Source organism: Xyrauchen texanus, chromosome 36, assembly GCF_025860055.1.
Source record: "Xyrauchen texanus isolate HMW12.3.18 chromosome 36, RBS_HiC_50CHRs, whole genome shotgun sequence".
NCBI classification, from domain to species: domain Eukaryota; kingdom Metazoa; phylum Chordata; class Actinopteri; order Cypriniformes; family Catostomidae; genus Xyrauchen; species Xyrauchen texanus.
Genome location: NC_068311.1, coordinates 12,520,959 through 12,547,776, shown reverse-complemented (window position 1 = coordinate 12,547,776; position 26,818 = coordinate 12,520,959). Strand labels below are relative to the sequence as shown.

The 26,818-nt window shown below is 37.7% G+C and overlaps 1 protein-coding gene across 1 annotated transcript; it reads right to left on the bottom strand.

Annotated features, from left to right (window-relative positions):
• Positions 1-8,216: 8,216 nt before the first annotated feature.
• On the bottom strand, positions 8,217-9,601 carry LOC127630191 (lymphocyte antigen 6D-like). Its single transcript, XM_052107664.1, has 3 exons — positions 9,438-9,601; positions 9,013-9,108; positions 8,217-8,567 (listed from the first exon to the last, which is right to left on the bottom strand). Exons 1-3 carry the CDS (start codon positions 9,487-9,489, stop codon positions 8,485-8,487), a joined length of 231 nt encoding a protein of 76 aa, XP_051963624.1. The 5' UTR covers positions 9,490-9,601; the 3' UTR covers positions 8,217-8,484.
• Positions 9,602-26,818: the final 17,217 nt, after the last annotated feature.

Genomic DNA, 26,818 nt, shown 5'->3' with positions numbered 1-26,818 from the left:
AATATAGTTTACCCATGCCTTAATGTATGCAGGTGTGTTAGATTATGTTCACTGGTTTGCCCAGGGGTAGAACTCACAGAACAATAACAAAAAACTACTCGACGTGAAAACTTTTAATGGTTCACAATGATTGTTTTTACCAGATATATGTCAGTCCCAACAGAACACCATAATTGATGGGTAAACTGAGCAGCTCTCTACACAGGGAACTCTGACCTCTGTGCTAGTGACACAGAAATAGACTTAAAAACTGTTGTAAGAAATATTTGATTAAACAAGTGCCATGTTCAGCTCCATCAAGAAGAAAGGGAGAAAAGAAGGTGTTTTTTCAGCATTCTCTTTCTAGAATTCATAATTCAAGTCTTTTCAAAATGCCTGACTGCAACTCAAGGATTGTGGCAAGGTTATTTCTTTTCTAACTATTATTTCAGTCACTTGGGAAAAGCTCACTACATACATTATAGGCAAGAGGAAATCTACCCAGCCGAGTAAGAAGTACACCATCGTGGCATATGACACTACCTGCTAGCTCACAGAGTGTTTCTTAGCCAAAGTGCATGTGATGTCTTGTCAACAACCCTTAAGTCTTTTATACCTGGAATTGTCTTGAAATAGGCCCAGAGGATTATGGTGCACAGTGTAGAGTTTCAGACCTCATGACAGGAGGCGAATCTGCTTTAAGAATCTCTAAGCTAGAAGAAGGTCAACATGAAAAGTTTTCATGGTTTCTTTCTTGCAGGGCACACTGTCTCTTCAATATGAGGATGCAATCAAGGTCATTAGACATTTGTTTGGCCTCAGTGATGATCTGCTTGTTTTGATTTTTGGAGGTTTGCCAAATTATGCAATCTGTTCCTTTTCTACACTGTGTGTTGCTATGAAAAGGGCATTATGAGGTGATTGGAAGACTGGCAGTCAAAGTACAACTAATGCACTCAAATATCACTGTTCTCCCATAAAGCCATGGTATTCATGATTACATGATTTTAAATGCATTTATTATTGTGATTCAGCTCAGTTTCAGCAGATGTGGATTTCATTTTAATCAAAGCCAAGCCAATAATCTGGTTGGGTATTTTAGGTCACTTTGTCAGAATTGAGTTGTTCAGTTTGGATTCAGATACATTTCAATGCATCATATTTATATGTGCTATTTCCCTAAAAAGGTGAAAGGTGATATTATTACAATAATTATACTTTCTCATATCCCATCTTACTATGCAGAGACAACTATATGTAAGTTATTCATAATTTGATTCCCCTGAAAAGAGTACATGCTTTGGCTTTGTGCTGCTACAAAAACATTGCTTTGTTTTCTTCTAGCACCTTTACCAACTAAACACAGCAACATTGGCTCAACCAATAGCTTGAGTTTGGGCCGGGACAATCTGTTTGTCTACGCAGATAGAAAATCAGTCATTTTTGAAATTCTGTTTGGTGGCTTTAGTGGTACAAAAAATGAGACATTTTACCTTTAAATTCTTTTCCTTTGCAATGTTCGAGAATAATCTTGGAAATCTATCTTGTTCATGTTCTCAGCAGTTCATTCACTTGCCCATTTCCTAGAAATGAAAAACTTGAAAACTGACACAATGCCATTTCAACATATCAAGGCCTCTTAATCTTTTGCTCTGCATTACGGAAAGAGACGGGATAAATTGCTGTGCTTGACACTGCATGGGTGCATGAAAGTGCTCAGGTTCACAGCTGGTTATTTTTAAAGGGGGAAAAAATCCTCAATCTCTTTAATAACTAACCCTGTGTATTTGTAAAAGGAAATAAAGATAAAAGGATTCATTAATGTCTAACCAATATTTGCCTGTTTGAATTTAGAATATCAGAAGCAGGGCCAAATTACTTTTGTACAGGGGGAAGCTATTTTTTAAAACACTGTGTGCTGTGTTACTAAGAGCATGTTTGATCTCACTGCAAGAATGAACAAAGAAGGTTGCAATCAAATGTAGGCTATTATACCTATTATAACAAGGATTATCATATGTATTATACTGTAAAATGTGTATCCATGCAGTTGGACATATCTATCTGACCTGTAAAATTGTATTAATTCATTCATTGGTGTAATATAATATACTGTAGTCAGGTTGCTTGAGTTATATTAAATAATACAGTGGCATGAAAAAGTATGTGAATACTATGGAATTAGCTAGTTTTCTGCATTACTTGGTCATAAAGATCTCAGGTTCATCAAAGTCACAAGTATAGACAAACACAATGTGCTTAAGATAACTACACAAAAACAATTATAATCATTCATGTTTTTATTGAAAACATCCCATTAAACATTCACAGCACTGTGGAAAATGTATGTGAACTGCTGGATTTAATTACTGGTCAATCCTCTGTTAAAGTCATTCTACAGCATCGCTATTGGATTAAGGACTGGGGTCTAACTGGTCCTTTTTTTAAGCAGTCTGTAGTGGATTTACTTAAATGTTTAGGGTCATTGTCCTGTTGCATCATCCAGATTCTATGATCTATTGAATCTTTGTTTCAATGAGATCAAAGTTTGGATGGACAGAAATTTTCTTCTACTCAGTTCCGACAAAACAGAGATACTAATGATTGGACCAAAAACCTTTAAAAATAAGGTGCTAAAATATAATTTGACTCTCGATGGATGTACTATTACGTCATCTTCTTCTGCAAAGAAATTAGGTGTTATATTTCACCAATCTGTCCTTTGAAAATCAAATTTCCATTGTTTGAGAATAGCATTCTTCAACCTGAGAAATATTGCTAAATTACGACACATGCTCTATTTTGCTGATGCCAAAAAAGGAATTCATCCATTCATGAACTCAAGACTAGATTATTGTAATGCATTACTGGGAGGATGTCCTGCAAGTTCAGTAAATAAACTTCAGTTGGTTCAAAATGCAGCACACAGAGTGCTGACTAAAACTAAGAAATATGATCATATTAGCCCAATTTTACTGTTGTTACATTGGCTACCTGTTAAATGAAAAATTCTGTTAACTACATACAAAGCTTTGAATGGTCTAGCTCTCCTCCTAACACGCTATATTCCATCACGTTCATTATCATGCATTACGATCCTAAAATTCTGGCTTTTTAATAATTCCAAGATGATCAAAATCCACAAAAGGAGGTAGATCCTTTTCATACTTGGCTCCTAAACTATGGAATAATCTCCCTAACACTGTTCGGGGTGCAGACACACTCTCTCAGTTTAAGTTTAGACTAAAGACTCATCTATTTAGACGGGCATAAACCTAATTTATTTCTCAATGAACTGATGCCAACTCCAACTGTAAGACATCAGATACTTCATATGTCACTGCCTGAACCTTGGACTTAGGATGAATCCCACAAACCTCACCGATATTACCTGCAGGTTGAACTGTGATGCACCTGTGAAAAGTGCTATACAAATAAAAATTACTTGACTTGACTTTACTATTCAGCTTCAGCTGGCACATAGCCATCCTGAAATTATTATGTATGATATCTTGATAAACTTGGGAATTAACCTCTATGCTCTCTATGATGGCAAGTGGTCCATGACCCAAAGCAGCAAAGCAGCCCCAAATGAGGATGATTTGGAATTCCAACACAATTCACTTTTGGGATGATGTTTTTCATGTTGTTATCAGGTGCCCTTTTTAAGCCATATTTAGTGCTGCATGTTTTCACAAACAATTCAATCTTGGACTCATAAGTCCACAAAACATTTTACCAGTAGCATTGTGGTGTGTCAAGGTGGTCTATGGCAAACTTCAGGTGTGCAGCAATGCCATGCTATGGAAACCCTGCCTTTTTAATGTTTTCCATATAGCAGGCTCATGAACAGAGATGTTAACCAGTTGCAATGATTCCTTCAAGTCTTTAGCTGTCACTCTAGGGTTCTTTTATACTTTATTGACATTCTGTGGTGTACCCTTTGAGTCATCTTGGCTGAATGGACACTTCTAGGGAGAGTAGCCACAGTACTAAATCATCAAGTGTGGACAGATGAAAATGTAAGCTCTTCAAGATAACTTTGTAACCCTTTCCATATTTATTCTTGATCATGGGTCTTCTGAGATCTCTTTTTGTAAGGAATGGTCCACGTCAGCTGATGTTTCTTGTTGAAGGAAGCAGGAGCCGGGTGGACAATCCAATATAAGACACTTTTAATGACGGAGATAGAGAGGAGAGAGAGAGAGAGAGAAAGATAAAGAGAGAGAGCGAGAAGAGGGCTCTCGAATACGCCACCATCCGGTCCTCAGCTAGCTGGACTGCCTCCATCAGCGATGCCGGGCAATGGCACTGGACCCACTCAGCTGTCCCCTTCAGTTGCTAGCTGACAAACTGCTCCAGCACCACCAGATCGGTCAACTCCTTGGCATCCTGGATCTTCTGTCAGCAGCAAGGAATCCATTACAGCACATTAGTCCTCCTCCAAAATCCGTGTCACGACAGAAAACGAGAGCCAGGTGGACAATCCAACGTAAGACACTTTTAATGGCACTTTTCAGTGTAACATAAACTTTCTTTTCAACATCACGTTAAACACATTGACACACACACTGCTTTTCAGCAGTCACGTTAAACACATCCACACACACACACACACACACACACACACACACACACACACACACACACACACACACACACACACACACACACACACACACACACACACACGGCTCTGTGCGTCTCTCTCTCTCTCTCTCTCTCTCTCTCAAACTGCAACTCTGGCTCCTCTTTAACTCTCTCCCACCTGATTGCAATAATTCTCCCCCAGCCATCCATCCTTATCGCTCGGCCACAACCTGTTTGCCACAGTATTTAATATGCACAATAACAATGCAATAATTTCTATGTTATTAGTTAAAACAGATTGTATTTGTTCATTATTGTAACAGATGAAGATCAACCCAGATTTTAAAACTAATTTATACATAAATTCAGGTCATTCCAAAGGGTTCACATGCTTATTCTTGCCACTGTATGCTTGACATTTTCTACACTGTATTAGTCATTTGCTTAAAAGTAAATGTCATACAGTTTCTGAAGTTTACCTATAACATAATGCTCTCAGGCTTCACACAAATTTCAATAACTTTCCATTATTGAAAGCTGAGACAAGATCAAGATGCCGCCATGGATGGCAGCCTCGGTGTGGAGCTCTCCAATTCTTTTGTTGTTTTTGTTTGTTTGTCCTGTGTTTAGTAATCTTTTTCCAATCAGTTTTACAATGGATGAACTGCTGAATATTCGGCAGCACATACCAGACCATCTTTTCCCAGTTTTTGATAATTCTACGCTGTGCTGGACATTTTATTTGGAGGCGCAGCTGTGTTGGGCAAGGGACACGAGCTGGCACACTAGTCAAGCTTCGTCGGCGCGGCTATCGAACAGCACTGCTGAGTATTCATCTAGTGAATCTCCACTCACTTCCTAACAAACAAGAACCTTTCAACCTCTGCTGCCTTGTGTTTCACAGAAAACTGGCTGAGTGAAACAATTCCGGACAGTGCATTACATCTTCCGGGCTTTCAGCTGTTCAGAGCAGATTGCATCACAGAGTTAACAGAGAAAACAGGAGGCGGTGGAACATGCCTTTATATCAGTGAAAGTTGTTGTACAGATGTAACGATGTAAAATAAAATGTGCTGTCCTAATTTAGAAGTGCTCTTTATTAACTGTAAGCCTTTCTACTCGTCGCTGGAGTTTTCCTTGTTTATTCTGGTGAGTGTTTATATCCCATCACATGCGTGCGTGAACGCAGCGCTGCAACAGCTGGCTGATCAAATCACAGACATGGAACAACAATACCTGGGATTTTCACTAAGAAAACCTCACAAGTGAACTGCCCAAATACAAACAACACATTACATGCCCAACCAGAGACAGAAATATACTGGATCATTGCTACACAACAATAAAGGATGCGTATCTCTCTGTTCCTAGAGCAGCTTTGGGACTCTTTGATAACTGTCTGGTTCATCTTCTTCCTATCTACAGGCAGAAACTACAATCAGCTAAGCCTGTAGTAAAGATTGTAAAGAAATGGGCCAATGAAGCAGAGCTGGATCTACAAGCCTGCTTTGACTGCACTGATTGGAGTGTTTTTGAGGCTGCAGACACCGATCTGGACGAGCTCACAGATACTGTGACATCATATATCAGTTTCTGTGAGGATATGTGCATTCCTACTAGGACTTATTTAACATACAACAATGAAAAACCGTGGTGTATTGCAAAACTCAGACAGCTTCGTCAGGGAAAAGAGGATGCTTACAGGGGGTGGGGATAAACTCTTGTTCAATCTGACCAGGAACACACTGAATAAGGAAATCAGAGTGGCTAAAAGAAGATATTCTGATAAGCTGAAAAGCAAGTTTTCACTGGACTGAAACAATTTACTAACTACAGGACTCCTACCCCCTACACAGTAGTGGGCCAACAATTGGCTGACGATCTGAATGTGTTCCACTCTAGATTTCAAAGACGCAACCTCACACCACACCGCTCTGACCTTCACTTCACACAAACATCAACACCTCCTGCAAACCCCTCATCCCCCCTCCTGCTACTCAACCTGCACTTAAGATCTTTGAAAAGCAGGTGTGCCGTGTCTTCCGAAAAAGAAAAAAAGCACAGAGCCCAGATATAGTTTTACCCACTTGTCTACAATGATGTGCTCTGGCCCCCATCTCCACAATAGATCACTGGAGCAGAGTGTAGTGGTGGTGGCTTAGTGGGCCAAAGCACTGAACTTGTAAGCAGAAGGTTGTCTGTTAGATCCCCACAGCCATCACCATTGTGTCCTTGAGCAAGGCACTTAAATCCAGGTAATAAGGGCACTGTAAGTCGCTTTGGATAAAAGCATCTGCCAAATGCATAAATGTAAATGTAAAATGTACATTTCATTTCATTTCAGCTTTCAACACCATCATCCCAGCTATTCTCCAGACTAAATTGCACCAACTCTCTGTTCCCATGTCTATCTGGTGTGGATCACCAGCTTTCTGATGGACAGGCAGCGGCTAGTGAGACTGGGGAAATTCCCTTCCAGTAAATGTACAATCAGCACAGGTGCCCCACAGGGATGTGTGCTCTCCCCACTACTCTTCTCCCTGTATACAAATGACTGCACTGCCAAAGACCCCTCTGTCAAGCTCCTGAAGCTTGCAGATGACACTGCTGTCATCTGCCTCATCCAAGAGGATGTAAAAACATCCTGGAGCTGAACATGCTCAAAACGGTGGAAAGGATTGTGGACTTGAGGAGGCATTAAGGTTCCTGGGCACTATCATCTCACAGGACCTGAAGTTGCTGACTCACATTGACTCCATTATGTAAAAGGCCCAGCAGAGGTTGTACTTCCTTCATCAGTTGAGGAAGTTGCCTGACACATGCGCTGCTGACACCGTTCTACTCAGCAGTCATTGAGTCTGTCCTCTGCACAAATAACTGTTCGGACTGCTGAGAGGATTATTGGTTGCCCCCTGCCCTCCCTTCAAGAACTGTACACTTCCAGAGTCAGGAAAAGTACTGTAAAAATCACTCTGGATCCCACTCGCCCAGCCCAATACCTTTTTGAACTTTTGTCTTCTGGCTGGCGCTACAGAGCACTGAGCACCAGAACCGTCAGGCACAGGTATTTTCCCTCAGGCTATACAACTCATGACCAGTTAAAACTGCTCCACTGAGCAATAATTATGTGCAATACACAGCTTAATCTATTTATATTTATCCAACATACTATACTTCTGCCATTACATTCCCTTGCTTTTGTATATGACACATTTGTATTTGTATATTGTACATAAGTTTATATATATATATATATATATATATATATATATATATATATATATATATATATATATATATATATATATATATATATATATATATTGTCCTATTGTGTATACTATAAATACTTTAAATTCTATTCACTGTTTATTTTTATTGTATTTTTTTATTATTATCTCTGTGTTGTTGCTGTATTGTTTGTGGACTGGAAGCATTTGTCATTAAGACAAAGTACATGTATGCGTAAGCGTACATGCGTAACATGTATGTTAATGCCTGGAGTGTATGTTTAGTTTCCAGCCTTCTCATCTATTAAAAGCTCCAGTTAATCCAGACATGTATGGCTTCATACCATCTCTGTAAAATGACCTAGATCTCTCTTAAACTGCATTGACCCAAACCCACACAGACACACATCATTATGTTAAGTATTTTTATTTCATTCATAAATCAAATCAGATACAGAGGACAGAGACATTGCTTATTAGACATTCCTTAAAGCACTGATACATAAAGGCAAACAAGATTGAGTCAGGGTGGAAAAAGGTCATTGGAAAAGTTGCAATTTTTGGAATATATTAAACACCTACAATAACCCATTTTTCTTACTATGCTATTACAATAAGCATTGCTGTCTGACTAATAGTGTCTCTACTGATGTTGATCAGCAGGTCTGGTGATGTTAAGAGAAGATCAGTCACATAGATCGGTATTGCAGCAGTAGACATTCACTCCAGGGACACAGAACTCCTCACATGTCCGGGTGAAAACATCAGCTATTGTTTAGATAAATAGAGAAACAAAGATCAATATCCTCTCTAAACTTTCACAATTTTTCATTTTAAAAGGATAGTTCACCCAAAGGTAAAAATGCTGTCATATTGTCCTTACCTTATCCTTACTGTTTTAAACCTGTATGACTTTTTCCCCCATAGAGCCCAAATGGAGATATTAGGAAGAATTTTAGTCTCAGTCACTATTTGCTTTCATTGAATGGAAAGTTGCTATGAAAGTAAATGGTAACTAAGTCAAATATTGTGCCTAACATGTCTGTTTGTGTTCCACTGAAGAAAGTCATTCAGGATTGAAACAACATGAAGGTGATTAAATATTGACAGAATTGTTTTGGGGTGTGCTATCCCTTTAATCACAAGTTGAGGGATAATAAGTATCATTGATAAGAGTTTTTGACAGTTTTTGATTTGAATATTGAACACTTACGTGTTGAAACAGTTTTGCAGTAATTGCTTGAGACTGGACATTCAGTTGGTGTCTTGCAGTTCCCCTCCACACAGTTGTAGCATGTCAGAGAGTGCACTGATGAAGATTACAGAACAGATACATATTTCTTAACCAGTATTTTTGTCTTTTTTCCCCCAGTACAAATACGTAAACATCGTTTGGTAAGAAAAGTAGCCGAAACTTAATTCAAGATATATTATCTGAAAACAAAGTACTTCTTTATTACAATTATATTGTTTTAATTATGTTTAGCTATTATGTTTTACTGGAAAACAAGAGAAGAATACAGATTAAGAAAATTGTATTTTGCAATGCAGATAGACAAATGGACCGACCTACCAATCTCAGAAAGGCAGACAGACAGATAGCTTAAAATAAAACCAAAATCAATGGCTAAATCTTACCTGAGGCACTGCAGAGGAGCACCACAATAAGAGAACACACTAGCATCTTCATGATGAAAGCTGATCTGGTAGCACAAGAGGAAATTATGTTTTATTTACCAAGGTCACACCTCTTACTGAAAACACATTCTTTCTGAAGCACACCAGTAATGCAGCAGAACCGGTTTCATTGTATTGAGATACAAATGCAAGTTCAATTTTTATACCAGGAAGTAAAATGATTTTGTACATCACAGGTTTGGTAATTCATTGTGTGTTTACTCATGTGTGCTTCTCCTATATTTTTGGCTTGTTTTCTTTTGAAAAACGCCCTAAACTTTCAAGACAAATTACAAGTTCCAAGAAGAACTGCCTTTTTACTGCCTGCATGTTTAACCCCAGGATGAAGCACTCCTACATCTTCTCCTAACCTTTCAAAGCACATCCACCCACTCCATCCTCTCACCCCAATAATTTAACAAAAATAAGGTTGAGCCCACTAATACAACTTTTCCAGCCCTACCAAATTCTTCCACAACACCCTCAGGAATTAACCATTCACTACTTTCACTTTTCTTCCCACTGAGGTCAACAACTTTCTCTAGTCCAACAACCCTACCACATGCCAACTCAATCATATCCCTTCATCCATGCTTGTCTCCATATCGCTTGATGACCTTCTCTACTTCAACACATCCATCTTAATTGCGTACCTAACTTCACTAACTAAGACTATTAATTAATCTTATTCTGCATACCACTAGAAATAATGAGAATCACATAGCCTAAAAATGTATATGTAAAAAATGATTTAACTTAATTGCAATTCAAAAGGTAATTTTAGTAAACAAAGATGTGTAGTCTGAGATGAGAGTTCTGAGAAAAAAATAAAAATAAATATGCCTAAAGGAATGTAGAATGCTTAGAATACTAAGTCATTAGGTAAATAAATTCTTTCACTTTGTAGGCCAACATGGAGAACATTACACAAGAGGATGTAACTAACCCAGACAGCAGGGGGCAACAGAACAAAAGTAATTAGACACCAAAACCCCCCACAGCACAGGTCATTATGGCCTTTACAATGAAAAAAGAAAGAGGAAAACAACACTACAACACATACTTGGATTACTTTTTATTTCCTTTCTTTTTAAAAAAAGTAACATATTGTTACATTTTCAATACTTTAATAATATATTTATGTTATTCCTACATTATTAAGACGTATTGTTGCATAAGGCTACAATTTGGGCAGCAATTCATATGCAGAAATGATTTATTTATTATGTATATTATATATAATTAATTAAGTGCAATGTCATGTTTAATTTGTTCATGTTGTACAGTTCATACTTAATTAGCAGTTCTGTTTTATTGTTTCATGTGTTCTTGATTTAGGTCATGTCTTTATTTTGTATTACTGATGTTTTTTTTCTGTCTTGCCTTGGTGTGGACTTTTATTGTGAGTTTGCCATGTGATCTTCCTGTTTCCTGTTTTGTCATGTGTCCTGTTTCCATTGGTTCTGTCTTGTTTTGCCAACGGTTCTTGGTTCATTGTTTTGATGAGCCTTTCTAGCTCATTAATTTGTTCTGTTTTGTGATTGGCTGTTGTCTTGTTATACAATTAGCCCATGTCTGTGTGTATAAAGGCCCCTGTACATTTATTTATTTGTCTGATATTGTTTGTGTAACATGGTTCTTGTGAGTTCAGATAGCGTTCTTGTACCGTTTGTGTTTCACTATTGAAGCTGCACTTAGGTTATTTAATCAAAGTCTACAACGTTACAGTGACAACTGAAAATATTTCATTTTATGGAACATATAGCATGTCTATCAAGATAAGATTATCTGAAAAATAAATAACAAACGTGAGAGAATTGGGCATTAATTAAAGGAGTAGTTCACCTAAAAAATGTATTATCTCATTTACTCACCCTCATGCCATCCCAAAAGTGTATGTTTTTTTTCTTTCTTTCTGCAGAACACAAATTAAGATTTTTAGAAGAATGTTTCAGCTTTGTAGGTCCATACAATGCAAGTGAATGGGTACCAACATTTTGAAGCTCCAAAAAAGCACTAAAAGCAGCATAAAATTCCCCCATAAGACTCCAGTGGTTAAATCCATATCTTCAGAAGTGATATGATAGGTGGGGGTGAGAAGCAGATAAATACAGAAGTCCTTTTTACTATAAATCTCCACCTTCACATTTTGAAAGTGAAAGTGGAGATTTATAGTAAATAAGTATTTAAATATTTTTTGTTTGTCACCCAGTGTGAATGCATTGCTTCAGAAGACATATTCAATCCACTGGAGTTGTATGGATTACTTTTATGCTGCCTTTATGTGATTTGTTTGAGCTTCATAGGTCTGGCCACCATTCACTTGCATTGAATAGACCTACAGAGCTGGGATATTCTACTAAAAATCAATGTTTGTGTTCTGCAGAAGAAAGAAAGTCATATACATCCTGGTCGGCACAGAGGTGAGTAAATGATGAGAGATTTTTCATTTTTGGGTGAACTATCCTTTTAAATGTAAGATTATGAAAACTGTAAGTCTAATCAATAAAAATATTATCACAACCTATCCTCAACAAGGCGCACACTTTGAGGCATTATGTCTGTAAGTGCGGTACAAGTTATGTGCTAAAGCCTAGTGTCAGGGATTAAAAATGAAATGTTTTACATGTCGTTTCGTTTTGAGCAAAAACTGTACTTTTTTGTTCCAGTTCAGAAGTTCTGCTGCACGCAACCTCCTTTCCAAATGGTTACTGTTTAGATAGAGCAAAATAAAAGTAAGGTTAATAACGTTCCTTTTAATGTGACAGTATATGGTTTTAAGTGTGGGTAAAATACCAATTACAGCATTGCCAGATCTTGCGACAGAAATAAGAAACCTGCTCTGTAAAAACAAGATCAAAATAAGTCACTTGCCTTACCAAAATAAGCAAAAAAAAAAAAAAAAAGCTAAATGTAATTTTAATGTGTGGTGGATTTATCAGTATAGAAATCAAAACAAGCATACAGTTAATTAACAGTTAAGTATAATTTTAATGACAGATCTGCTTCTCAGTTAAATCCCGGCAGCATCAATTGCATTAATGCATCATATCTAACAAATATTTAGTAAAGAAAAAACTGAGAAATGTACTTTTTACATCTATATATTTCCTAATATCTGGATAAACCATTCAGGTATATGTAGTAATTATACATACCTGTAGATGTTAAATAGGTCTTCATTCACAGAATGCTTCATCCACAATTGTGCAATGAAATATGTGATGCAGCGGTATCAACATGGCAACATGAAAAGGTGTAGTTCCAAAAATGTACTGTGATAAACCCTTTTTTTCATGATTTTTTTTTTTTTATCTGACTGAAATTAACCAGTTATAACCAGTTACCTGCATTTCAAAATAACGTTTTAACTCAGGAACAATTTAAAATCACTTTGTTCCCATTTTCGGATATGTTCTGAAAATTTTTTTTTATTATAATTTAAAAAAAAAATAATATTAAAAAATAAAAAAAAAATAATATTAAAAAAACGTTCGTTTTCGTTCCTTGAACCGTTTTTAGTCCCTGCTTAGTGTTAAAGGTTAGTGTTAAAGGCGCCACAAACATTATTGCAGGACAGAATGCATTACTGTTGACAACCAGCAGATGTCGCCCTTGAGACAGTCAACTGTTTAAGTATGTCAAATTGGAGAAACGATATTCATTTCACAGCTGAACAATAACTAATGTCTTCTCAGAATGCTGTTGGTCAAAATAATTTACAATCCCAATTTTTAACAAACACATAACTTTTCCAGCACATCTTTTAATAGATGACTCCATTTGGATACTGACACAGTTTGATAGGATGAGCAGTCTGACTTGGACATCTCTCAGCTTGAAAAAGTCAATCTCTCTTCCACAGCATAATGTGGTGACTGGACTGGATAGCAAAAAGCTTCTAATTTTCCCAACTCCCTTGGTAAATTGCCTAAACAGAGCATCCTCCATTAGGCCCCATAAATCTGAGCTGATGTGACAAAGGGTAATGAAGCAGCTTTCTAATCGGCCTGCCTGCGGCCCCTCGTATCACACTGCAGACAGACTTGGGCCAAATGTACAAATGGTTGTGGTGGCTAACAGAAAATTTAACAGATTACCCTCCAAATCTAAACCCACAAACATTTATTGTGAGAGCCAGAAAACAGTAAAACAGTAATACAGCAATCATGTCTGTCAATACTGGTATATGTGAGGGACATAAATGCTGTTGAAAGTTGGTAGCATATACAGAAATCAATAATACAGCCTCAGACAGGTTTAATTAAAGAAGTCTAATGTGATGATCCTAAAGCTAAATATGTCTAAAGCACAAACCAGACCATCACCCTTACACCTCTCTGGGAAAGAAGAAGCCAACGGTAACTTCACTTATAGATCAAAAAGTATTTTTCTAAATGCCATTTCACTTTATAAGTGCTTCTGTTTCACAAGAACAGGACCTTCCTATAAATTTAAAGGAATACTCGTCCTTGTGTTGCATGATTTACAAGATGGCATCCAAGATGGCTGCCTAATGCATTTGTGCATAGAGAAGTAGTTTTGGAATCCAATAAATATCTTTTTTTGGAGCAGCCATCTCCTGTCTGGTATGTGGGGCAGTGTGGGGCAGTTATTATTTTGTTTTACATAATGGCAGAAAAGGCACCAGTTTTAAAATATTCTGTGGAATTCCTCAAGAGGCTCAAACATTCTGCTTCTCCACAAAGCCCTCGGTTGAGAAAGATCTTAAGCAAAGAAGGGGTGGCATGGATAACAACTAGGAAAAGATTGTGTAGAAGGGTAAGAACATTTTGCACAAGATTAAGACTGTTGTAGGCAGAAGACTCCAACTGTTTGGCTTTAGGAATGAAGACAAATCACAATCAAACCTAAAGTCAAGGCAGTGAACAATAGACCATCCAGCCACACAATGTTACCAACTTTCTTGATGTCGAACCCCAGATCTCTTGTAAATAAGATTGATGAGTTCCAGGCCATCAATCCTTCGGACAAACCATGGATCACACCCAAGATCAAGCTCTTAATACACCAGAGACAAAAAGCCTTTAAGACTATAAAATCAAGTGCCCTGGTGAAGTTCTACAGAAACAAGATCCAAAAGGAAATACTATACATAAGGCTAAAAAAACACTTAGAAATCCAAAGTGGATGGCATGGAAAAAGTTAATTCAAGAGCTTGGCACAACAGAATTAAATTGACGTGCAAAACTGTGAAAAGGTGAACCGAATGAACATCCCTGGAATTCATTTCCCAGACTTTGTGACAATTGCTAATGCAATCAACACAAAGGTTGTCAAAGTGTCCCAGTCGCTTCCGCCTTTTGGAAGTTCAGCTTTACGTCCGTTTTCACCCTCCCTCCCACTGCCTACTATTCCAGTGTGGGATGTGTATTGCAGATTGTCTTCCAATAATTGCTGCTAATCCCCTGCCCCAGACATGATTCCCCCAAGAATATTGAAGGAGTTTGCATGTGAGATCGCTCTTTGTGACATCATCAATAATTTTTTGATGGAGAATATTCCTTGACAATGGAAAGAGGCTACTGTTGTCCCCATACTGAAATCTTCACCTCCAAACATTGATGAATTGAGGCCAATGTCATTAACAGCTCAGCTCTCGAAAATTTGTGAACAGTTAGCTACATAATGGATTCTGAATGACATCACACCAAATCTAGATCCTATGCAGTTTGGCAGCCTACAGAACTGTTCCACAACACACAATTTAGTTAGTTTGATGGACTTTGTGTGCAAATCTTGAGAAATTTCGGGTTCACTGTGCACACTAATTACAACGGATTTTGCAAGGCCTTGATGCTGTTGATAACACAGTGGCAGTACAGTGCCTCCTCGTTCTTGGAGTGAGACTTGGCCTCATTCCATGGATCTGCAGCTTCTTGACTGACAGTTGCCAGAAAGTGTGCTACCAGGGGCATCTCTCTGACTGGGAATACCCCACATGTGGAGTTGCACAGGGAACCTTACTAGGGCCTATAGTCTTCCTAGCACTGATCAACAATGCTCTCCAGAAAGAAATAGATCACTGGAAATATGTGAATGATATGACTCTGGCCGAGATGTGGATGCCCCAACTATCCTGTACCCTCCAACAGACACACTGAAAGTCCCTGACCCTGTCAAAGTCCTGGAGATCACCAGCCAGGGTAACTTGAGATTGGACAGTCAGGTGGAAGCTATTTGCTCAGCATCGCCTGAAGGAATTTGGTATCCGAGACCCAGAATTGGTTTCCATCTATACAGGGCAGGCTATGTACATCTGGTACTGGAGTACGCAGTCCTTGTATGGCACAGATCTTTGACTGTAGACCAGGCCAAATGATTGGAAGGCGTGCAGAAATGGGCTTGTAAAATCATTCTTGGTCATAGGTATTCAGGGTACCCAGATGCTCTCTGCACCCTTGGTTTGTGCACTCTGGTAGAGAGACACACTCAACTGTGTCTTGGCTTTGCAAGAAAGCTGTATAAGTCCAACTTCAGCGACTGGCTATCCCACCTCAGGGATGAGCTCACAGGTCTTCAGACAAGGAATTCAAATAAATTGACCATCCCAAGATGTCGAACTGAGAGATACAGGAGATCACCAATCCCCTAATTGTGCAGACTCCTAAGTGACAGGGTTTTTTTAGAATTTAGTCAGTGAAATGAGATACTTGATCTTAAATTAGCGAATTCAATTTTTAAATCTTGGTTGATTTTAAAATATTTGGTCTATATTAATTTTAAGTAACTTAATATTGATGTTCCATTGTAACAGCAAAATAATTCTGTGTTTTTAATGACAATTGTCTTTATGAACCTGTAATAATGCTGAAAGGTCAATAAAACAATAAATCCTGTATGACTTTATTTTTTCTGAGGAACACAAAATGAGTCATTTATGAATGTCCAAGCTGCTGTTTTCTATACAAAGAAAGTTAATGGTGGCCACGGCTATCATGGAAGGTTTTCTGTAAATAATGACTTAAATTTCAGTACGTTTCTCACATAAATCTACTGTATAGCTTCACAACACTTCCGCTATATTGTACAAGTCATATAGACTACATTTAGTGTCCTTTTCTGTCCTTTCTGTCATTTTATAAGCCCCTGGTCCCCATTCACATTTATTGTATGGAAGAGAGCAGCTTGAAAATGTCTCTTTTGACATTTCATAAAAGACAGAACGTCTTACAGGTTTGGAATGGTATGATGGTGAGTAAATTATTTTGGAAGAACAAGACTTTCCCTCATAGGAATCATGCTTTAGCGTCTCAGAAAGGTGTGTGGAGCGCACTGCAGCAAGATGACATTAAACTCTCTGCTTGTCACATACAGTACATGTGTTCTTGTCCTTGTCTGTGAATTGGAACAGAGCTTACTACAGCGAGACCTGGCTGGTGCTTTATCACATAAACCTTCAGTATACCTAATCAAATTACCAGCCAGGCGTGAAACCATATTCCAATCGGTTCACATAGCCTTGCGATGAGTGCCTTGCAGAATCAAACAAGACACAGTAATAAGTTATGGAGTCGGACTCTTCCAGAGGGCCTTGTGCTACAGCGATTAGGTGAGAGGTATGACTGAGATTGTGGGTGGTACAATTCACAAAGTATAGGGCTAGAAATGCAGAGGAGGTGTCCAAGACACATATGTTGGAATAATGGCTTACAATAGAGTTAAATTACAATGACCAGAGTTTTTTATTTATGCCACGTTGAATACACACACGTTCTAGAAGTTGGATTTGATTCAAGGTATAGTTAAAATTAAATTATGAGACATTAAAATTATCTCATCATTTACTCACCCTCGTGCCATCCCAGATGTGTATGTCTTTGGTCAAAAAGTAATCCATATGACTCCAGTGGTTTAATCAATGTCTTCTGAAACGATACAGCATGTGTGGGTGAGAATCCTTTTTTACTATAAATCTCCACTTTTACTTTTATTATTTGTTCTTCAAATGTTTAGAGTGAAAGTGGGGATCACAAAGGGCTTAAATATTGATCTGTTTCTCACCAGAACCTATCATGCCACTTCTGAAGATATGGAATAAACAACTGGAGTCTTTTAGATTACTTTATGTCACCTTTATGATTTTTGGAGCTTCAAAGTTTTGGTCACCATTCACTTGAATTGTAATGACCAACAAGGCTGAGGTATTCTTCTAAAAATATTTGTTTTTGTTCTTCAGAAGAAAGAAATTCATACACATCTGGGATGGCACAAGGGTGAGTAAATGGTGAGGGAATTTTCAATTTTGGGTGGAGTATCCCCTTAATGAGGGACATAATGTTGATTAACTGGGTTTTAAATTGAAGTTTTCCCTTTAGTGGCAGTTAAATTATTTAATTCTATCCTATTTATGTTATGGGGGTTTTCTAAATAGCAAATAATGAAGTACATATACAGTGCATCCAAAGTTTTGACTGGTAGTCTAGCTTTTATATTTTCCCATATTCACATGAGATATTTGACACTTGCAGTTCTCAATAGCAGCTAATGACTCACCATATCCACATCCTTCCTTTATCTCTCTGAACTCTTGTCTCTCCACTTGGCTGAGAAACTGTGAGAGGTTGTGGCCTCTGTGACCTTTTGTTCCTTTAGTGAGTTGGGTTACAGACAGAGCCTCATCAGCCATGCTGTAGATGACCCTCTGTTCTCCTGTCCCTCAGAGCTATGCAGGGCCATTGGCCTTTCTGCCTCAACGTTAAGGCAGCTTTTTATAGAGCAGCAGTATGCTGGGAGACAAACTGGCTTGAATTTTGTTACTCAGAATAGTTTCATCAACAGGTCAAAGGAGAAAATTATCATGCAAATAGACTTGAATAGATTGGGTAATATAGACAACTGACAAGGTCAAATATACTGCTATTCATAAAGATCGACAATAGACATATCTAGTATGCTTTTGCTATACATTTTTTTGCAAGGGAGGGTAGAGTCACATGGGGTAACCTCCTCGTGGTCGCAAAAATGTGGTTCATTCTCAGTGGGGCGTGTGGTGAATTGAGCTTGGATGCCACGGTGGATGGCGTGAAGCCTCCACACACGCATGTCTCCGTAGCAACACGCTCAACAAGCCACGTGATAAGCAGACGGAGGCAGCTGAGATTCGTCCTGGAATGAGGCAAGTCACTACGTGACCATTAGGACTTAAAAGTGCATTGGGAATTGGGCATTCCGAATTGGGTGGAAAAAGGGGACCCGGCTGGTCATATGATCTCAACAAGGCGGCCCCCATGTCGGAGCTCCATGCAGAATAAAACTGCTTTTCCTAGGCTATATGACAGGAATTTTTCAGAGCTTTTTAATGAGAACAAAATTACTTGAGTAAATTGCTTGTGTGCACCTTTAATGTGTTAGAATACTAACTGTATATTAACTGCTATATAGCCAACTTTGCAATAATGGCTGTTAAAGTTTAAGCACAATAGGCTAAAATGTCCTATGTAAGAGATTCACAAAGCCTTTCAAATACCTCCCGTAGTCCCAGGAAGTACTTAAAGCTAAAACGCGATGCTGTAAAAAATAATTCAAAGAGCAGGAAGAGGAGTTATTAAACTGAAAGGAAAGTTGCACAAGGGAGAGGGAGGTTTGGACAGCAGGGATCTTTGAAGAGAGCATTTCTAGAGTGTATCCGGACTGGGCCGGATGAGAGCTGAGTAATATGGGGGAGTTTTATCCAGGTGCATGCATTGTGCTCTTGAGTTTAGAACTCCTTTCTGCCCTCATCCGCCTGTATTTCTTTCTCTTTCACTTACTCAGTCTCTCTCTCTCTCTCTCTCTCTCTCTCTCTCTTTCACTCTCTCCCCACCCCTTCCCCTCTCTCTGTCTATTCAGCTCCAGTGCTGGGAGTCAGATAGATGGTCCAGCTGCATCCTCTTGGTCACTATGTGCCAGTTTATTTAAGGTCTTCTTGGAACAGAGACCTCCCTGTGAATGTCTTAATATATAGCCCATGTGTGTTTGTTAGTGGGAGAGTAAGTCATGGTCCTTAAATACATCGCTGGGTCTTTTAGATTTAGCGTACTGAATAAATACTACACCAATTTTTTCACAAGAACGTGCATGAGAAATGGAGTGCAGTCATGGCTTTCTCATTATCATATTCTGGACCTATGACTTTAGACCGATCGTTCAGGAGATGTCATCGAGTGCCTAATCTTGCTCCAGCCATGTAAAAATAGATGCTCCCATAAACATAGTTTTAGTTTTTAGCTAGGAATGAATGTACCTATTGGGGAAAAGCTCATTTTCATGCCTAGCCTGGTCACTTCTGTCCCAGTGTCAAATTACCAGACTTTTGAAAACAGCATAATGACTGATCCACATTTGCAGCATATTCTGACCAAGAACTGCCCACTGAGACAGGAAGAAACCATCTGACCAACGTGTAAAGTGGCCAACCAAACCTCTTGTTTTTACGAGGTATTTATGGCTGGGCATAGACAATGACATGTACAATACATATTGACAATATCGAAAACATTAATCATTTTACATATGAACAAATTTGGAGACATGCAAATGTTGATTTTAGTGCATTTAAAATCAGTGAGAATAATTAAATGTCCAATTTATTTAACGCAGTTTACGCATTTACTTGGTTTAATTATGTTCTATATGATTTCTGGTGCCGTATTCATCTTGTTTGAAATGATACCATCACTTTAACCAAGACTTTAAAGTTGAAAATGTTATAATGATGTTTTGAAAAAGCTTCAAATTAATTAAAATAAAGTAAAATGAGTTTTCTGAATATAAATATAAAAAAAGGCCATGAAATAGACATAATTTAACCACTCAAATTCCACTCTCTATACCACACACAAATCTATTGTATGCTACCAGAAAACACTTCAAATTCTGCACATTGTCATTTGGACTAATTTTGTACTGCTTTAAGAATGTTTTTTTGCAATAAATGAATGTTATCTATCAGCCTATGTTTTTAATTTAGTTAAAAATGGTTTGGGTTAGGTTTAGGGGTAAGGATGCGATTAGCATCTCATTATACGATTAGTCATTATACATTTATCTTCCTCTTACATTTTTTTATATTGTTGAGAAGTTGTTATTGGTTTAGGGTTTGGGTTGGTTTAGGGGGATTTAAATATCTATAAATAGATCAATCTAAAAATGACAAAATGAAAAAGGGAATAAAAGTGTAATGTTACAAATATATTTATAATATAAAGGATTTAGAATAGTTTTAAGGTTCTAAAGCTATAAATACATAAAAATGTTTATGTTTAAGTTGTATCCCCCATCAGTACGTCCATATTGTATTTTTTAGAGTCTAAGCATACAAACATGTACTGTATGTGTAAATGTTATGTATTTAATAACAAATCATAATGAGATCAGGCTAGAAATAGACCTTATAGATTATCATATAGATTATATTAGAATTATATATGCATATATTAAAGCCAGCCAATCGTATCAGAACTGTGCATCAGTGTCTGATGCTGAAACTTCTTTTCTGGAATGGGCTGTCAAATGTTCCTTGAGACTATGGACACAGTCAAGCTTGTCATTTTTCTTTCAGAAATGTCAATCACACCTCTTGTTGCAATTTGAGTGCTCAAATGCAGTTTCTACTTTGAAGCAGCACAGCCTTGTTTTCCAATCCCTTTGCAGTTTTCAGTTTCCTATGAGCCATCAACAGGCCATCAATTTTGATCATCTTTCAACATAAAAGCATCCACCATCTTTAAAATGACTTACACTATTGATAAATTAATTGACATTTTTTTTAACTAATTAAATTATTCATTTAATTAATATATACATCATTATATTTTTGGAGACTGTACAATGCAGTAGCTGTTTAAAAGAGTTCACATTATACTAAAAGCTCAGCCTGCCTGGAAGGAGGTGATTCACAACTTTTATTTCACCAGTACTGCAGACTCATCTGTGCTTTCCCAGAGCAGCCTGTGCTGTTGCCCAGCATCATAAAACTGTGTCCTCAGATGGACCTTTAACTTTTGGTGACCCCCTTGGGTTGGTTCTTCATTTCCTGCCCTGCTGGTGACTTGCACACCCATCAATGAAGGTGTTTATCTGCCTGACCTTTCACAACCTCTTCTGTTTCCTGCTGATGACAAGATGACCTCTGAGGATGACCTCTTGTTGATTTTAACACATATTTAGTTTATGTTTCCATACGTCTTGTTGGTACTCACAGCAACTCATAAATGTGTCACCGTGACAGAGTAGGATAATGTTTGTGTAATACATGTACTGTACATTTTTAATGTAGTGCTTTCTATAGCAAGTATCGCTATTACTATTGCTCATACATTCTTTGAACTCGCATAAATATGAATTTAATTTGTATGATCAACAAATCGTTAGTGCTACGGACATGAATACCATTCGGTGGTTTAATTCACCAAAGTGGCATTCAACTGATCACAAAGTATAGTCAGGACATTACTAATACTGCACAATCACTATTTGAAAAAAGTAATTTTTGATCAAATCTAGGCAGGCCCAATTTCCAGCAGCCATCACTCCAACACTTTATCCTTGGGTAATCCTGCTAAATTGCTAATTTGTTACTAGAAAATCACTTGCCATTATATTAAACACAGTTGAAAGCTATTTGGTTAATTAAATGAAGCTTAACATTGTCATTGTTTTGGAATTCACATATTATGCAACAGAATGGCATGTCTTAAGGTCAATCTTAGGTCAAAAATGGCACAAACAAGAAATAGCTTCTCTAGAAACTTGTCAGTCAATCATTGTTTTGAGGAATGAAGGCTAAACGATTCTTGAAATTGCCAAAAAACTGAAGGTTCATTACAAAGGTGTACACTACAGTCTTCAAAGATAAAGGACAACTGGCTCTAACAAGGACATAAAGTGCTGTGGAAGGCCAGATATACAACTAAACAAGAGGATAAGTACATCAGAGTGTCTAGTTTGAGAAATTTAAAACATGTCCTCAGCTGACAGCATCATTGAATTCTACCCGCTCAACACCAGTTTCATGTACAACAGTAAAGAGAAGTCTCAGGGTGCAGTTCTTATGGGGAAAATTGCAAAGAAAAAGCCAGTTTTGAAATAGAAAAACAAAAAGAAAGGTTCGAGTGTGCAAAGAAACACAGTCATTAGACAACAGATAATTGGAAAAGACTGTTATGGATCTTAACCCCATTGAACTTTTGTGGGATCAGCTAGACTGTAAGGTGCGTGAGAAGACATTATTAATGTCCTGACTATATATTGTGATTAGTTGAATGCCACTTTGGTGAATAATAGTAACAATTTTGTTCATAAGAACAAAATCTGCACATTATTGGCCACCAGTATATATATATATATATATATATATATATATATATATATATATATATATATATACATATATAAGCAATATCACACGAGCAAGAGTGCTATATAGCCCTACATCAGCACTGCTGTGATTCGGCTGCAGTAGGCAATCACAGTATTACTGATTTAGGGCCAAATAGCATGATTGTGTGTGATATTGCTTATATACAACAGTTCAATGAACAAGTCAATTTAAAAAAAATTGGAAAAACTGAGTACGGTCATAAAAACATATTTATGCATGGAACTACTTTCTTACACCACGGATTCAAATCTGCTGTTGCTGGTTCAAAAGAATGATGTACCAAGCCTCTCAAAAACATCCCTTTAGAACTACTGGTATCACAGCTTGGACTATTTCTATGTTATTGTTGGAACAAGGATGTATGTTTGTGTGTGTGTGTGTGTGTGTGAGAGGGAGTGAGAGAGTGGTAGTGTAGCAGTTAGTGTGCTGCGCTATGAACCTGGCGACCTGAGTTCAATTCCTGCTCATGGCCAACACCAGTGATGATTATCTGAACTGGACCTGGGCCTCCCCTAGGTTGACTCAGCCTAAAATGAGTACCTGGTGTGGTGTGTAAAACATTGCCACTGGGGAGACAAAGGTGGTTGGGTGTGGTGCTGGCCACCCACCCCCTTGTGTACCGTTCTGGCCTTCATAGGTGCCTGCTAACAGCACTTGCCCCTACAGTCTGTTCAGGCTAAATGGGGGATCTTTTGAGAGAGAGAGAGAGAGAGAGAGCTATTGATGATGATGTAGTCTGTTAGTCGGCTTTCTGAATATAATGCCATTTTGGTTAAATTCATCCTATTTTCTCAGTAAAAAAATAGCCTTTCAAGCATGGGTATTCCTCCCTATTTCACGATAGCCAGAGCGCAAAAGTCTTTCACTATAGAAACCGCAATTTCCTCTGCCATTTTGAACAGTATGTCCTCTGCAATGTGGAAACTCTGGTAAGAGGTAAGTGCCTTGAGTTTGTGTAATTAATCAGTCTGTTGTGTCTCACTGTTGTGGGTTGTGATGGGTCTTAATGCTGAAGTTGTTAGTTTAAAGCCGTTTAAAGCTATTTCATAGCTTTAGAAGTGTAGTAGTAATATGAGCGATCACAGAGTGTTATTGAGTGTAAACACTGAGTGATGCTGACACACTTCACGTCACCAACTGGCTCATATTACACAAAAAATTTTCTTTTGCCTCCACCTGCTGGCTAAAATATGTAATGTCACAAAATTAAATGTAAAGAGACAGATAGCTCTTAACACATCTGCACTGCTCTTACACTTTAGTTTAGGATGACGAACACAAGCGAAGTGATTCACACAGTGTAGCGTCCAATCAGATTCGAGGACTGGAACTAACTGTTGTATATAAACACAGCAGTGCTTATGTAAGGCTATATATGTGACATTGCTTATACATATATATTAGACAACAGATAATTGGAAAAGACTGTTATGGATAATTGGAAAAGACTGTTTTATATATATATATATATATATATATATATATATATATATATATATATATATTTATTTTTTGAAGATAAAATGTGACCAAAATGATGAAAAACAAATAATAAATTCAAATGAGTAAAAATAATTTTTTTCATATTTCCCTATTAAAAGGTTCCCTGAATAATTAACAGCTTTAGCTGAGAGAGAATTTATTTAATATGTAATCAAAATGGACATTATAACTGAAATATACCCCAAGGAATCAGAATTTAATCAAATAGGGAAATCTGTATCAATTCCCAACCCCAATGAACACAAAGCATGGAAACCACCTACAACACACTTTCATTCTGGTTGTTAACTAATAATTGTAATTGTTGCAAATGGATTACCTTTTTTAAATATGTAAAAATACTCAAACAGAATAAGAATAAGATAAATATGTGGATTATTTCTATGTGACATATATTAGCTCCACTATGGGTCTTGAATAGAATTAGAGATTTCCCTCGAAAGATTTTTTGGCTTCCATCACCTGTAATTGTTTCATTTCATCTCAGCACATGGGGCCGTAATTGTTCCTTTTCAGGAAACAATGAGCGTTTTGATTAAGGGTCCAATATGACCAATTACCACACTGTAACTAGCCATGTTGGCAGAATGCGGATGATAGAAGATCTTAAATGGTGTGTACATTGCGTAAGACCTCGGATGAGCAAAATCTGTTATCTCCACATTAAAATGCAGGATACATCCATCCATCACCACAAAAATGGAATTTAAAGCACAGATTACCTGACAGACAGCATTGTCTTACTAAGGAGATAGAAAATTACAGATGACTTTATAATACCAATGTGATGCAATTCACAAAGTGACCCTGCAATGTATAGTTTATAATATGTACCATGGCATTTAATGTAGAAAGCCTACTTGTGTTGCCATGTATTGGGTATAAGGCTGGCAAACACTTATTAAATCAGTGTGAATACAGCATCTTAGCTGTGCCACTCCATTATGGGCCTTGTGAAAAATGTCCCAATTTGAACTGTTTTAAAAATCGAGACCACATCATCTTAGCCATTGCATCTTAAAGGGATAGTTTGCCTAATAATACAAATTCTTCATTTACTTACTCTCATGCTGTTACAACTTTCTTTCTTGGACTTTCTTCCATGGAACACAAATGGAGATATTAGGCAGAATGTTCAGTCTCAGTCCCCATTCACTTACATTGCATCCTTTTTTTCCATACAATAAAAGTGAATGGTGACTGAGGCTAAAATTCGTTCTAAATTATTTCCTTTTGTGTTTTGTCATGGAATAAAAAGTCATACAGTATGAAACAACATGAGGGTGAGTAAAGGGTTTTCATTTTTGGGGTGAACCAACCATTTAATCTCTCTACAACTACTGCCTGTTTTAGCCTACTTGCCCCTGCATTTTAAGTTACCTCAAAAGCAAGGTTAAGCTCACATACTAGAAAAGCAGGAAGAAGCATGGGAGGGGCAAAAAGCCTTCATTGTCTCCTTGAGGACCTTGTTGCACTTCATCATATATTCCCTTTCATCTCTGCGTCCTCAACTTCCAACGGTTTTCCGCATCACTGCTGCTGGAACGCACGCTACGTGATCAAGGTGCACCTGCCAGCTCAGGAAACTGACCCGCTATCCTCAGTTTAGATGTCAATAGTAGGCAATTTTTTTTATTTCTCTTCCTCAAGGTCATTGTGACCTGGTGTGAATCCATAAGAGACTTGCCTAATTACTGAACAACAACAGGCAGTGCTGCAATAACCTTATTATTCTGGGCATAAACTAGATAAAGGGGCCTATTGCTGGCTTTCCAGCAAGGGGACTGTTGAAAAATTATTTGATTTCCTCAAATACTTCTGCACCAGATACTTCCAGGTGTTAATAGAAGATTTCAAGCAATGAAGAATACCTCTTCCCAGCAATCAAAACATAATTTCTCTTGGAGTTTAACCAAAAGTATACTTTGGTTAGATACGAATGCTAGGCAGAACGCGTCACTCAAATTTAGTCATCAGCAGATTGCTTGAATTTTGAATGCATGAGTCACGATTTTTGAACTCTGTACTCTGAATGCGCATGGATTTGGAATTGTTTTGCACTATTTAGATGGCAGCATTCACAATTGAGCCATTGCTGTCACGAAGAAGGGCTATAAGATTTATTTGCCGATAAACAACATGAGACACAGGTGGAAACAACAACAGTGAATATGCACGACAAGAAGGCCTGTGTGAGGAGGTCAGGACATACCTGCATTTGTATAACTCGAGTCTGAAGGAATATGAAGACATCTTTATGGGTTTGAACTCCTGAAGAAAAATAGGTCCGGTATATCATAACAGTCATATTGTGCATGTGCCAACCACTTGTGTATGCGGTAATTGTCAAATGAAGTACACTTTGAAAGGCTAAGCATTGGACTGTACTGAATTATAGTTTGGGGCTTAAAGGGATAGTTAACCCAAAAACAAAATGCTGTCATCATTTACTTTT